General features: G+C 48.3%; 1 protein-coding gene across 1 annotated transcript in view; it reads left to right on the top strand.

Moving 5' to 3' along the window:
• Positions 1-15,000, top strand: part of syne1b (spectrin repeat containing, nuclear envelope 1b) — a gene marked incomplete at its 3' end in the record, with an annotated part of 121,983 nt that overhangs the window by 105,057 nt on the left and 1,926 nt on the right. The window contains 13 exon segments of the mRNA XM_084481675.1: positions 374-507; positions 1,187-1,391; positions 2,275-2,457; positions 2,854-3,000; positions 4,356-4,510; positions 5,001-5,148; positions 5,680-5,774; positions 6,454-6,688; positions 7,525-7,719; positions 8,830-8,955; positions 10,394-10,549; positions 12,545-12,703; positions 13,700-13,866. Coding sequence (XP_084337801.1) covers positions 374-507; positions 1,187-1,391; positions 2,275-2,457; positions 2,854-3,000; positions 4,356-4,510; positions 5,001-5,148; positions 5,680-5,774; positions 6,454-6,688; positions 7,525-7,719; positions 8,830-8,955; positions 10,394-10,549; positions 12,545-12,703; positions 13,700-13,866 — 2,105 coding nt within the window.

The following is a 15,000-nucleotide window of genomic DNA, read 5'->3' on the forward strand; positions in this document are numbered from 1 at the left end:
TTAGTTTGGAAGTTGGTAAACTAGCTACTGTTAGCCGTACTGTTAGGTATATGTTGTGAGCTGTGTGTGTGTGTCAATGTTTATGATTTACGATTTTACAAACTGTGTGTTCAAGTTTATTTATAAAGGGCCATCAAAAACAAACCAGGTTATTTTTGGACGCTACAAATGCATACACAGACAATTCACACGCAGTCAAATGTAGAGACACAATAAAAACAGGAAATAAAGTGCATACACAGACAAATGCATAAAACAATGCATAAAATGCCGTAAGCAAAACGATGTTTTAAGTCTATTTTTAAAAACACCTGCTGATGCGATGTGTGCGTGCGTGCGTGTGTGCGTGTGTGTGTGTGCGTGTGTGTTGTAGACTCTGCAGGGAGAGTTGGAGAAGCAGGAGAGCAGTCTGCGGCGGTTTGGCGCGGCGACCCACCAGCTGCTGAGGGAGTGCCACCCGTCGGTGTCCGAGTCCCTGAACCTCGCCCTGAAGGACGTCAACGCCAGGTGAGCTCACACTAGCCCCTCCCTTTTCACCACGCTCCTGTAGTCAGCTCCTGTAGCGTAGCGTGGCGCGACGGCCTGTAACAACAATTTAGTGGAATTTCTTTTTTTGGACAAGTATGATTTTCCCCAATTGTTCCACATCAGTTTTAAAGACTGTTGTGGTGCAAACCGTTACAGTGGGTCCAATGGGACGGCTGACTGGTGGTTAAGGTGGTTGACTCCCACCAAAAGGTTCTGGGTTTCCATCCCACTATCTACTGTCTACCTGTGAGCATCTTGATAAACGATAAACCTGTGAGCATCTTTATAAACGATAAACCTGTGGGCATCTTGATAAACGATAAACCTGTGAGCATCTTGATAAACGATAAACCTGTGGGCATCTTGATAAACGATAAACCTGTGAGCGTCTTGATAAACGATAAACCTGTGAGCATCTTGATAAACGATAAACCTGTGAGCATCTTGATGAACGATAAACCTGTGAGCATCTTGATAAACGATAAACCTGTGAGCATCTTGATAAACGATAAACCTGTGAGCATCTTGATAAACGATAAACCTGTGAGCATCTTGATAAACGATAAACCTGTGGGCGTAATGCTAAACGGCAGACATCACACATCCCAGTGCTGTGTGAACACCAGCACCAGGGCCTCACGCTGTGCTCACCCTCCAGGTGGACCGGCCTGCTGGAGGAGATCTCGGAGCGCCAGCGGAGCAGCAAGGCCCTGCTGCAGCTGTGGCAGCGGCACAAGGAGCTGCAGGAGCAGAGCGGCGGCAGCGTGCTGCAGCAGGAGGAGCGCGCCGAGACGCTGCTGAAGGCCGCCTGCAGCAAGGACATGGCCGACGACGAGGTGTCCGACTGGATCCACGAGTGCAGCGTGAGTCCCTGGCCGGCGGCGTTGTCCATACGTTGTTGGCTTTTTTTTCTAGCAACATTCATCGTGATGCTTAAAGCGTGGAAAAACGCTGGCCCCAACCGTTGGCTATCTGAAACGTTTGGTGAGACTCCGGTTCGAGTTCGGGTTCGGACAAATATTTCTAAACGATGCTCGGGTTGGGGTCGGGCTCGGTCACGTCTGCGCCATAAGGCGTTGGTGTTGGCGTCGGCGTTGCTTTTGTGTTAACGTTAATTTTACTTTGCTGGGGACACTCGTGTTCATTTGAACTCCATAGGCTACCTGTCCTACAGGACCTCAGAACCTCTCTTCACTTTGTGGAGTTTATCGTTATCGTGGACTTTTTTGTGGGCCCATGTGGATTTCAATTGGTTATGATTCTGCGCAACAAGCTTGCATTAACAGCGAGCACAAGAGTGCTCGCTGTTAACGCACGCTTGTTGCGCTCATCTGTTGACATTTCCAAACGCCCCGCAGTTGTTTAATAAAGGCGTGCTTTCATACACACAAACGTAAACGTGTCATTAGTATGAGAAGAAATAGCCTTTAAGTGTGTCGGGCTGGGGTCGGGCTCGGACATACAGTCTATATCTTGATGCCTGTCGAGCTCGGGTCGGGCTCCGTTACTTCTCCGTGGGACGCGGGCCGGGCTCGGACAGAAAAATGCATCCTGTTACACGCTCTAGTCTGTATGTCTGTTGGTAACACTGTGATTGTGCGTGCATTGTGTGTGTGTGACTCTGTCGTTTCTATCTGGGTCATTGTGAACCTGATGTCTGCTGCATGTAAACCAGAACAAAAAACGGACAGCAACTACATTTCCCATAATCCCGTGGTTCTCTCTCTCTCCGCCCGGCGCGGCCAGGAGCTGCTGCGGGCGCAGGCCCCCGTGCAGGCCTGTCTGCAGGTGCTGCAGGAGCTGGGCGTGCAGCTGAAGCAGCAGGTGGACACCTCGGCGGCCGCCGCCGTACAGACGGACCACCTGTCCCTCTGCCAGCGCCTGGCGGCCGTGGAGCAGGCCCTCAGCAGACAGCTCACCGCCCTGCAGGTCAGGAGGAGCTGGGGCCGATGAACAGAGGAGTGCCGTCCTCGTAATCTAGGATTAAACCGTGATTCAGTGATGTGTTCTGGAAGAGTTAACGCTTCACGGTCGAATTCACAAAACAATATTTATAATGTTGGAGTTGATCCAATGTTTAATAAAAATGTGCATTTATTTTAACTGGATGCCTAACATTGTACCAAGTTAATCAGTGCAGATGGTACATGAGAGGAAAAAATGTAAACAAAAACATTTCAATTAGTCACTTTGAAAACACATATTTAGCCATACTATGAAGAGCAGTCCTGTCATAAGCGTATATATATATATATATATATATATATATATATATATATATATAATATATATATATATTGATGTGGTTGTGGTTGTTGGTTGCAGACTGGCGTGCAGGACTACGAGAAATTCAACAGCCAGCTGGACTCTCTGGCCCGCTGGATCTCTGAGCCCGAGGACGTCCTGAGGGCCCAGGACCCCAGCGGCTCCTCGGACCTGTCCTTAATACAGGACCGCATGGAGCAGCTCAAAGTACGCCCGCCCCACCTCTCGCTCCGTGGCCGCCTGTCTGTGTGTGGTTCGTCTGTCCGTCCTGTGAATCAGTCTGTTTCTCCTGTCTCTCTGCCTCTGTGTCTCTCTCCATCTGTATATCTGTCTGTCCTGTCTCTCTGCCTCTGTCTCTCTCTCCATCTGTATATCTGTCTGTCCTGTCTCTCTGCCTCTGTCTCTCTCCATCTGTATATCTGTCTGTCCTGTCTCTCTGCCTCTGTCTCTCTCTCCATCTATATATCTGTCTGTCTGTCCTGTCTCTCTGCCTCTGTGTCTCTCTCCATCTGTATATCTGTCTGTCCTGTCTCTCTGCCTCTGTGTCTCTGTCCATCTGTATATCTGTCTGTCCTGTCTCTCTGCCTCTGTGTCTCTCTCCATCTGTATATCTGTCTGTCCTGTCTCTCTGCCTCTGTCTCTCTCTCCATCTGTATATCTGTCTGTCCTGTCTCTCTGCCTCTGTGTCTCTCTCCATCTGTATATCTGTCTGTCCTGTCTCTCTGCCTCTGTGTCTCCATCTGTATATCTGTCTGTCCTGTCTCTCTGCCTCTGTCTCTCTCTCCATCTGTATATCTGTCTGTCCTGTCTCTCTGCCTCTGTGTCTCTCTCCATCTGTATATCTGTCTGTCCTGTCTCTCTGCCTCTGTGTCTCTCTCCATCTGTATATCTGTCTGTCCTGTCTCTCTGCCTCTGTGTCTCTCTCCATCTGTATATCTGTCTGTCCTGTCTCTCTGCCTCTGTGTCTCTCTCCATCTGTATATCTGTCTGTCCTGTCTCTCTGCCTCTGTGTCTCTCTCCATCTGTATATCTGTCTGTCCTGTCTCTCTGCCTCTGTGTCTCTCTCCATCTGTATATCTGTCTGTCCTGTCTCTCTGCCTCTGTGTCTCTCTCCATCTGTATATCTGTCTGTCCTGTCTCTCTGCCTCTGTCTCTCTCTCCATCTGTATATCTGTCTGTCCTGTCTCTCTGCCTCTGTGTCTCTCTCCATCTGTATATCTGTCTGTCCTGTCTCTCTGCCTCTGTGTCTCTCTCCATCTGTATATCTGTCTGTCCTGTCTCTCTGCCTCTGTCTCTCTCTCCATCTGTATATCTGTCTGTCCTGTCTCTCTGCCTCTGTGTCTCTCTCCATCTGTATATCTGGGTCTTGTTGAGCCTCACTCTATCTGTGGCTCTCCTCTGTTGTTTCTCACTTCCCCATTTTGTCATCGCACATCAGGCCGGTCGGCCTGCTGTTGTCTTGTCTCGCTCAGTAGCGAACCAGCCGCCCACCTACCAACACGTATATACCAGCATAGCCAATAGCATGACCTGTGTCTTGTCACCACGGCGACTCCCCACAGAGGATGATGCTGAAGTTCAGCAGCATGGCCCCGGAGCTGGAGCGCGTCAACGAGCTGGGCTACCGCCTGCCACTCAACGACACCGAGATCAAACGCATGCAGAACCTCAACCGCGGCTGGGCCTCCTCGTCCGCACAGACCACCGAGAGATTCAGGTACACACGCACACACACATGCACACACACACACAACCTAAGGGGAAGTACCTTTTGCCATGGAGTCAACCCCCTTAGCTGCTATGTTATCCTACCCCAAGGATCAAGCAGACTGAAAGTATAAAAAGAACCTAAGATAGATAGATAGATAGATAGATAGATAGATAGATAGATAGATAGATAGATAACAACTTTATTAATCTCTTTGTTACAACAGCCCAGCAGCAGTGGAAAACACAGCATAAAATACACAAAAAATACAAAGTACTAATGAAAACAAAATTAGACGCTAAGGTAAATGCTAAAGTAAAGACAAACAGAACAAACAGGGCAAACAAAACAGACGGTATAAACAATATCAATGCTAAATGATAAAGTGTAACGACAATAAAGTGTAACATTAGTTAGCGTGGTTATTTTCAACGTTAGTCTAAATAGTATTATATCTGTAATCAGTCTTTATTTTTATCCATCTCTGTCCTCCCTGCAGCAAACTGCAGTCGTTCCTGCTGCAGCAGCAGACGTTCCTGGAGAAGTGTGAGACGTGGATGGAGTTCCTGGTGCAGACGGAGGAGAGCTTGGCCGTGGAGATCTCTGGGAACTACCCCAGCCTGGTGGAGCAGCAGAAGGCCCACGAGGTGCTTGTCACCGTCTACCTCGAGATCCCTCAGCTGCTTTCACAGCTCTTTCTGATTGGCTTACGTTTTCAGCCAAGTTAATTTAATTCAATTTCATTCCATTCAAACGTTCATATAACACTACCGTTCAAAGGTTTTGGGTCACTTAGAAATGTCCTTATTTTTTAAAGAAAAGCAGTTTTTTCAATGAGGATAACATTAAATTGATCAGAAATACAGGTGCACAGAGGCCCATTTCCAGCAACCATCACTCCTGTGTTGTACTGGTGCATTGTTTAGCTGATCGTGTTAAAAGTCTAATTGATGATTAGACCCTTGTGCAGTTATGTGAGCACAGCTGAAAACTGTTGAATAAAAGTGTGAGTTTTCATGGAAAACATGAAATTGTCTGGGTGACCCCAAGCTTTTGAACGGTAGTGTATGTATATGACAGTGCCTTTAAATGGCTTTGGGTCGAAGCCTGTGCTAAACGTTGTGGTTAGGGTTCTTTTGACAGGGCCCCTGTATGTAACGCGTGTCGCCCGTGTCCAGTTGTTCCAGGCGGAGATGTTCAGCAGGCAGCAGATCCTCCACTCCATCATCAGCGACGGCCAGAGGATGCTGGAGCAGGGACAGGTAGACGACAGGTAACGGCTGAACCAACGCGCCACCGTCACGCCTCTACAGCTTCTTGTCTCTGGTACACGTGTATCTGCTGATCCAATTCATTTGTACAGCGGGTAGAGTTGAAATGTGCTCTGTGAATATCAGACATAAATGGTAAATGGTCCTCACTTATATCCAAAGCGCTTTACAGTGTTGACTGACACTCACCCATTCATGCACACATTCACACACCGACGGCGGAGTCAACCACGCAGGGCGACAGCCAGCGCGTCAGGAGCAATGAGGGTGATTGCTCAGGGACACCACGACACGCAACCTTGCGGTTACCAGCCAACCCGCTCTACCTCCTGAGCTAATGCCGCCCCCAGACATGACCTGACCTTAAAGAAAGCACCTTAAAGAAAGATCATCCTGTTGCTTCAAGCCTGGAAAATAAACAACGACAAACCGCTGAATCCCTCACCTGTTCACCAAAGACAAAGTCTCTTAGAAACAAAGCACACACATCCATGAACAGCCTTACTGTACCGACAGTGAAATAGTATTGTTTCTCTTTCTCCTGACAAAAGTGTCTTATTGTGAGTTGCTCTGGGATAAAAGCGTCTGCTCAATGTCCTGAATGTAAACGTGACGATGCCGTGATGCAACACTTGACGAGCGGCAGCGGTCGTCTAACCCACCACGCCGTGGCGCCCGCAGGGACGAGTTCAACCTGAAGCTGGCGCTGCTGAGCAACCAGTGGCAGGGCGTGGTGCGGCGCGCCCAGCAGAGGCGGGGCATCATCGACGGCCTGATCCGCCAGTGGCAGCGCTACCGCGACATGGCCGAGAAGCTGCGCAGGTGGCTGCTGGAGACGGCGCCCCCCGCCGACCCGCTCCGCTCCGGCACCCCCGTGCCGCTGCAGCAGGCCCGGGCCATGCTGGACGCCAACCAGGTACCACCGCACGCACGGCCCCTGGGGGGGGGGGGGGGGGGGGGGGGGGGGGTACACTACAGGCTAGTTGATGACTTGCTGCTAAATAAAAAGTTCTGCTGAGTTACTGCCTGTACTGTTCCTGTTGGAATTGGTGTGTGTGTGTGTGTGTGTGTGTGTGTGTGTGTGTGTGTGTGTGTGTGTGTGTGTGTGTGTGTGTGTGTGTGTGTGTGTGTGTGTGTGTGTGTGTGTGTGTCTCTTCTGTGTCTCACCTGTGTATATCTTTATATATCTGTGTGTGTCTCTATGTATCTGTGTGTGTCTCTATGTATCTGTGTGTATCTCTATATATCTGTGTGTGTGTCTCTATGTATCTGTGTGTGTCTCTATGTATCTGTGTGTGTCTCTATGTATCTGTGTGTATCTCTATATATCTGTGTGTGTGTCTCTATGTATCTGTCTGTGTCTCTATGTATCTGTGTGTGTCTCTATGTATCTGTGTGTGTCTCTATGTATCTGTGTGTGTCTCTATGTATCTGTGTGTATCTCTATGTGTGTGTCTTTATATATCTGTGTGTGTCTCTATGTGTGTGTCTCTATGTATCTGTGTGTATCTCTATGTGTGTGTCTCTATGTATCTGTGTGTGTCTCTATGTGTGTCTTTATATATCTATGTGTATCTCTATGTGTGTGTCTCTATGTATCTGTCTGTGTCTCTATGTGTGTGTCTCTATGTGTGTCTTTATATATCTGTGTGTGTCTCTATGTGTGTGTCTCTATGTGTGTCTTTATATATCTGTGTGTGTCTCTATGTGTGTATCTCTATGTATCTGCGTTCATCTCTCCTCCCCCTCCAGCTGAAGGAGAAGGTGCTGCAGCGGCAGCAGGGCAGCTACATCCTGACGGTGGAGGCGGGCCGGCAGCTGCTGCTGTCGGCCGACGGCCGGGCGGAGGGGGCCCTGCAGGAGGAGCTCACCCTCATCCAGGACGGGTGGAGGCACGCCAACGCCTCGCTGGATGCCCACAAGAGAGAGCTCTCCACCCTGCTGAAGGTACCGTGTTTGGGCGCACTCACACTAGGCCGTCTGTACCGTTGCCCGAGTACGTTTGCCCCCTAAAGTCTAGATCTAGAAGGCTAGTGTGAGCACGCCATCCGTACTCAAGTACCGTTAAATTCCGTGGCCTCAGTGCACTTGGGAGAGGAGTGCTCAGGCCACGGTACAGACGCTAATGAGCCGACACGTGCACACGCACGGATACGCAACCTTCATGTACAAGAGGCAACCGTACTCAGGCCCAGTGGAGATTGCCTAGTGTGAGCACAGGCCAGCGGCGCAGTGGGGGGGGGGGCAATCGTAGTGTTGAGTACGGTACAGGACAACTTTGCCTAGTGTGAGTGCGGCCTTAAAGTGGGACTGGTCTTGCCACACTTCTGTGGATGAGAACGACCGCTACCAGACCTATGCCCCTTACATATAACGGGAAATGATGCTCTCCTCCCATCCTCCTCCATAGTGAAACAAACCTGAAATATAGCGACTCACTTTGTGAGACTTTGTACGAGGGCTCTTTGAAATATTCTAAATGGATCTGCCGCGATTCTGTTTTAATATTTTTTAACCCGGGACAGGAAAGCGGCGTTGGTACGATTACATGTCTCCTGCGTGTTACATGTTACTCCATGGCCTCACGGAGGACTTCAAGAGCAGTTGGACTGCATCATAAAATCTATCGAGCGCTTTTTCCCTTTCAGGCTCATGAATGATAATGAGAGCCGAAGTAAAAGCAAATCCCAACGACGGAAGAGACTTTTCAGTTTGAACCAAATGCTAAGACTGAGAGCAGTAAGACCAATATTAATACATAATTAATATCACAGAATACATTAAATATTGACCAAACAGTTGACTGAAAATGGGACAGTGGCTAAAACGGGTTAATGCAATTGTTGTCTGTGATTAGCTCGAGATCTGGTTGAACCGGATTTGAACAGTTGAACGGTTTTGTTCAGTGGCGTGTTCCACCAGAGGCGGGGCCGTCCTGCAGGCAGCTGTTACTGTTGGGTTCTTTCACACGTCAGTCAAACTGTAGAAGGTGAGTTAGTTCCTAGTGAGTGTCTGTACTGAGGCGGCTGTGTTTGTGTTTGTGTTTGCGTGGCTCAGGACTGGGAGCGGTGTGAGCGCGGTATCGGAGGATCTCTGGAGAAGCTGAGAGCCTTCAAGCGGCAGCTGTCCCAACCGCTGCCCGACCTCCACGAGGACCTGCAGGGGGAGCAGATGCGCTGCAAGGTACATTCAAACCAATCGTCTCCCACTTCCTGGTCTGCCCACCAATCATATCCAACTCCCTAGTACAATCCCACCAATCATGTCCAACTCCCTAGTACAATCCCACCAATCATGTCCAACTCCTTAGTACTCCTTAGAAAATATTTAACAAAAAGCCACCAAGGTATCACCACTGTGACATACTACACAAACACAATCTATTAACTTTTGAACATTTCTAAGTATTTTCAAATCTATGTACAGTTTACAAAATCCTAAAAGTCTTGGTTCCAACCTGTTTGTGCAAGTTTGTCTATTACCGTGGCTCTGTAAGGTCCACTAGAATAGCTACCATGCAACTGCACTGTGCCCTTTCAGCATTTGGGCAGGCAGCCTTCCCTGTTAAAACTGTTACACAATGGAACACTATTCTAGAGAATATAAACAAAAATGGTGGTTTGTTTGGTGGCTTTAAAGCTAATCTAAAAGATCACTTAAATCTCTCACAACAACGCACCCGCTAACTTTGTTAGTGACCATCATTACTTTGTATTTCAGTCACTTTTATCGCCCCATGGGGCTGACCAGGTGTGTATGTGTGTGGTTGTAGTGTTGTGTGCTGTGGGTGTCCCCACACCCTCTAATCATGTAGTGTGTGTGTGTGTGTGTGTATATGTGTGTAGTACAATCCTACATATCATCTCCCGAACTGCGAACAGATCCTCACAGAAACCATGGTTGTTTTCGATGTTAATGGTTGAATCGTGTGGTTCCGTCATGAGATATTTTTAGGTTGTTGTGATTACTGAAGGTTCACCGCGTCTCTGTGTCCAGTTAGCATTACAGTTGGTCTCTTTTTATGGTGAGTTAACTTTGCTCTGATGCAGGATAAAGAAATCACATTAAGGCGTCTCAAGTGAAACTAAGTTAGCGCCCTTGTGACTTTAAAACGTCAGACTCACGGTATTTACCTCCTGTGACCCTCTTTGGCAGGCTTTGAGTGACAGGGTCTAACCTGATGTCATGGCCTTCACAGAGATAGTGCTGCCTGCCTTCCACGCTAATCTCTGAGTTAGGGAAAAGTCTTTGCTTGGATCTGTAGGCTGCAATTTTAACGCTTCGATTTCATTCATCAAGTATGATATATTTTTGTCTAAGTAACTTGTTAGTCCCATGCAAAAGTAAAGTATTGTAAATCTACTCTCTACTCTTTTCTTCTCGGCACACTATATGCTATGATGTTGATATGTACCTTGAATACAAAGCTTTCTTGCAGTTGTTTTTGTCCCTTCAGCCTCTTAACCCTGTTTCAAAAGTACTAACCCATTAACGTTTATTCAAATGTATGCTGGGTCTTAACCGATGGACCGATCCACAAGACGACACGAGCAAGATCAGCCTTGAAAGCCTGCTTTTAAAAGTCCTCCACAAACCAGGTGTGTTGATCCCTGCGTCTCAGGAGCTGGAGAGCCGCTTCGCGGGCTGGACCGACGACCTGGCCCACCTGAGCCTGCTCCGGGAGTCTCTCTCCTGCTACATCGGCCCTGAGGACCTCTCCGTCCTCCAGGAGCGCATTGAGCTGCTCCAGAGGCAGTGGGAGGAGATCTGCCACCAGGTACAACACACAGTGTTGTACCTAGTCTATGGTAGAGTGTCCCTCTACCGTAGACTAGACTACAGTACAACCCTGCACTGTAGAGTACAGTACAACCCTCTACCGTAGACTAGACTACAGTACAACCCTGTACTGTAGAATACAGTATAACCCTGTACCGTAGACTAGAATACAGTACAACCCTCTACCGTAGACTAGAGTACAGTACAACCCTGCACACAGTAGAACATAGACTTTAATACTGCATTACAAAATGCTGTGCACAAATGGGAAACACATTACATTAGTGTACAACACCTTAGAACAAATGCTAAAAGTCAAATATATCACATTACATAAGCAAGAATGTTTCCTCACTCTGTAACCCATCCCACAGGATCAGCATTGAGAGGTAGGCTTGAGACACAATGGTCTTGCTTTAGTTGCAAATTACATCCCCTGACACCATTTTGAGCCAAGGGCAATTGCCGTGACCCGGGTTAGATCATAATCAACACCAGACTTTAGGGTTGTCCCTGAATAGCTTGCTCTAGCATTGCATTATCCCAGTCCAAGCACCTCTCTTTGCAGAAATAAACAGTGTTTCCTTAAATCAAAGTGCTATGCAGTGTAAACAACTAGCCGTGCTCGTGTTGTGACCTCTTAACCTCTTGTTCTGGGTAAAGTGGGATAATACTATATACAGTCTATTGGTAATACGGTTAAATGCACTTAGTCTAACATTCTGTGTATGATTCTCTGGGCTTGTGCCTTCAACCGTTCACTAAGATAGAACACATAGTGTGAAAGTACATTAAGTATTTATCCGCAGACACTGGCTAAGACACTGGCCTTTGGGAGAACCAGAGACCACATAGGATGTTTCGTAACATGACTGCTTAGATTTAGTTGACATGTTTGGAAAACAATTTGGCAATTAGAGTTTTTTTGCTATGTGAAGTGACTTATGTCTGGGCATATGATAGACTTGCAACCAGTAAAATAAAATAAATAATAATACAAATAATCAGTACAGGTTTGATCAGATCCATTTAAACATTTAAAGTTCCTGCAGGAAGCATTGTTGCCAGAGGGTGGCGCTGCTCTCACCCACATGGCTGAACAGAATACCTTGTGAAAAACAAGATTGATGAAAATCAAGGGAGGAAAAAACCAAGACGCTTAAAATCAAAGGAGCAGTTATTTTCCACAGCTTCACATTTTCGGTTGTGAATCGAGTGATTATCTATTTTTACCTCTTACACAATGTTAATCTTGTTTAATTTGATCAACTGTTACCCACCAAATGATATGTCTAAAGTGTGTAGGATTTAGTGGCGTTTAGCGTTGGCGCTGCAGATTGCGACCGTTTAACAGTGTTACAGTTAGTTATTAACTAATAATTGTATTACATCTAGTGAGTGCCCTGGGTGGAAATGTACTGTGTACCAGTATATAGTATCGACAAATACACAGTACTACTGAATCTGCTGTTTTGATAAGGAGGATGAAGGAGGAGGTAGAAGTGTTTTGATAAGAGTGTAACACGCAAACAAGAAGAAACCTCAAAGTACAAACATGAGCTTGATACTGCGACTGCTACATCCTGTGTGCAGCAGCAGGCAGCACATACAGGAAGCAGGCTGATGTCTGTGGCCACGATACGTTTCCGTGGTTCATCTCACTCCCCTTATGTACTGTAGACCTTCATCAGGTATGCTGCTTTTAATAAGACTAGATTTGGATCCAATCAAACAATAATTCATGTTAAATTGGATGACATTATTTCTTTTTTTAACTCATGTTTATGTTTTATTATGTGATTTCACCTGCATGCTCAATCTAACTGTCTTCTGTGTGTGCCTGTGTCTGTGTGTGTTTGCATGTTAACGTGCGTGTGTGTGTGTGTGTGTGTGTGTGTGTGTGTGTGTGTGTGTGTGTGTGTGTGTGTGTGTGTGTGTGTGTGTGTGTGTGTGTGTGTGTGTGTGTGTGTGTGCATGTGTCTCACGACCCCAGCTGTCCCTGCGCCGGCAGCAGGTGAGCGAGAAGCTGAACGAGTGGTGGGTGTTTGGGGAGAAGTACAAGGAGCTGTGTGAGTGGCTGACGGCCATGGAGAGCAAGGTGTCCCACAACGGAGACGTCAGCATCGAGGAGATGATCGACAAGCTGCGCAAGGTACCTCGCTCACACACCTTTATTCAACGCCTCCGTCGGAGCGCAGGTGTGACGTCCACACTTAGGTGCCAACTCTGTGGACGGACTAGTGTGTTCCGATTTCTAGATTTCACTTTACTGCTAAAGTACTGCCAGGTAAAAATAGCTCTGCTGGATGGAAGGGAAGCCCTAATGTTGTTCTTGCCGTTTGGTGTTTAGTGGTTGGGCCCTACACCAGACGGGCTGTGACTGCAGCCGGGCTGAGCGCTCTGTGCATGCATTACATCACTGAGTGCAATCTGGGTTCCTGCGGAGAGGGGGGTGTCGGACTGAGAACGCAGACGGCACGGGTCGCAATGTTTATTTATTTATTATCGCTTTCCTCCGTCTTCGGTGCAACATATCGGCAGAAGTCTACGCATGCCAGGAGAATACCGAGAGAATCCTGGCGGGCCCGCAGTCACTTATTTAGTTTTTTTTAGATACATGCCATTAAAGAGCAGGTAGGGTTAAGGTGTTAGGTCTTGTTCAAGAGATGCCTATAGGCTCCGCTGTAGAGGTTTTGGACCCACAATGTTTGGGCTGTGAGTCAAACCCTCCTGCCCACTAGACTACACCACAGGGTGGATCTTCATCACGACCAGAATGTCATCATGACCAGGCATTCTGTCATATTATTTAGGAAAATGTTTTGTATCATTAAATAGCGTATGGGATTAATTACATAGAAGAAAATCTGATCAGGGGACTATTTGGAAATGGCTTAACTGAAAATGACATTAATGCGTCCAATGACATGGTTGTGTAGTGTAAGTAGTATTTGTAGTTATCTACTCTAAAATGATATTGTCTTGAATATTCCTGTTACTTCCTGTCGGCGATGTTCAACACACTGAACACATTACGTTCAAGAGTCTTCAAAAGCACCCGATGATACTGCCTGAACCGCCTCCTGAACGGGAAGTGGTCTAGCGTCACTAATTCCTGATTGGTTGGATGTGTGTGTGTGGTTGCCAGGACTACCAGGAGGAGATCACCCTGGTGGAGAACAACAAGCTGCAGCTGCACCGGCTGGGCGAGCGTCTGGCCCGGGCCAGCCACCAGAGCAAGGCCTGCGAGATCGAGGGCAAGCTGGGCAAGGTGGACGACCGCTGGCAGCATCTGCTGGACCTCATCGGGGCCAGGTGACGTCCGTCCCCTCTACCATGGTATAAGTGTTGGTCTGTGTTCTGGACCTCATCGGGGCCAGGTGACGTCCACCCCCTCTACCGTGGTATAAGTGTTGGTCTGTGTTCTCCTGGACCTCATCGGGGCCAGGTGACGTCCGTCCCCTCTACCGTGGTATAAGTGTTGGTCTGTGTTCTGGACCTCATCGGGGCCAGGTGACGTCCGTCCCCTCTACCGTGGTATAAGTGTTGGTCTGTGTTCTGGACCTCATCGGGGCCAGGTGACGTCCGTCCCCTCTACCGTGGTATAAGTGTTGGTCTGTGTTCTCCTGGACCTCATCGGGGCCAGGTGACGTCCGTCCCCTCTACCGTGGTATAAGTGTTGGTCTGTGTTCTGGACCTCATCGGGGCCAGGTGACGTCCACCCCCTCTACCGTGGTATAAGTGTTGGTCTGTGTTCTGGACCTCATCGGGGCCAGGTGACGTCCGTCCCCTCTACCGTGGTATAAGTGTTGGTCTGTGTTCTCCTGGACCTCATCGGGGCCAGGTGACGTCCGTCCCCTCTACCGTGGTATAAGTGTTGGTCCGTGTGTTCTGGACCTCATCGGGGCCAGGTGACGTCCGTCCCCTCTACCGTGGTATAAGTGTTGGTCCGTACGCGTGTGTTCTCCCGGCTGGGGCGGTGTTGATTTAGGAAGTAGGAGCTACTCAGAGGTATTACAGAGTACAGACTATAGAGTATAGAGTGAGTAAGTGTGTGTGTGTGTGTGTGTGTGTGTGTGTGTGTGTGTGTGTGTCCATCCGATCCTGGGCAATATGTGGGATCGAGCTGACCGTCACTTCCGTCCCCGGTGTTGAAGTGCCTCTGAGCGGGACGCCTCGCCCTGACTGCTCCCGACCAGCTGGCTGCTGCCTTGCATGGTTGACACCGCCGTCGGAATGTGTATGAACGGGGGAATGTGGGAGGCAATAATTGTATGCAAGTGTTTTGAGTTAGAAAAGGACAGAAAAGCTCTGTGTGTAATTGTGGTCGGTGTGTTGGCTGACGGAGGGCCTGCCGGGTCCCGGGTCCCGTGTGTTGGTCCTGGTGTGTTGGTCCTGGTGTGTTGGTCCTGGTGTGTTGGTCCTGGTGTGTTGGTCCTGGTGTGTTGG

This window comes from Micromesistius poutassou (genome assembly GCF_964030765.1).
Source record: "Micromesistius poutassou genome assembly, chromosome: 17".
Lineage (NCBI taxonomy): Eukaryota > Metazoa > Chordata > Actinopteri > Gadiformes > Gadidae > Micromesistius > Micromesistius poutassou.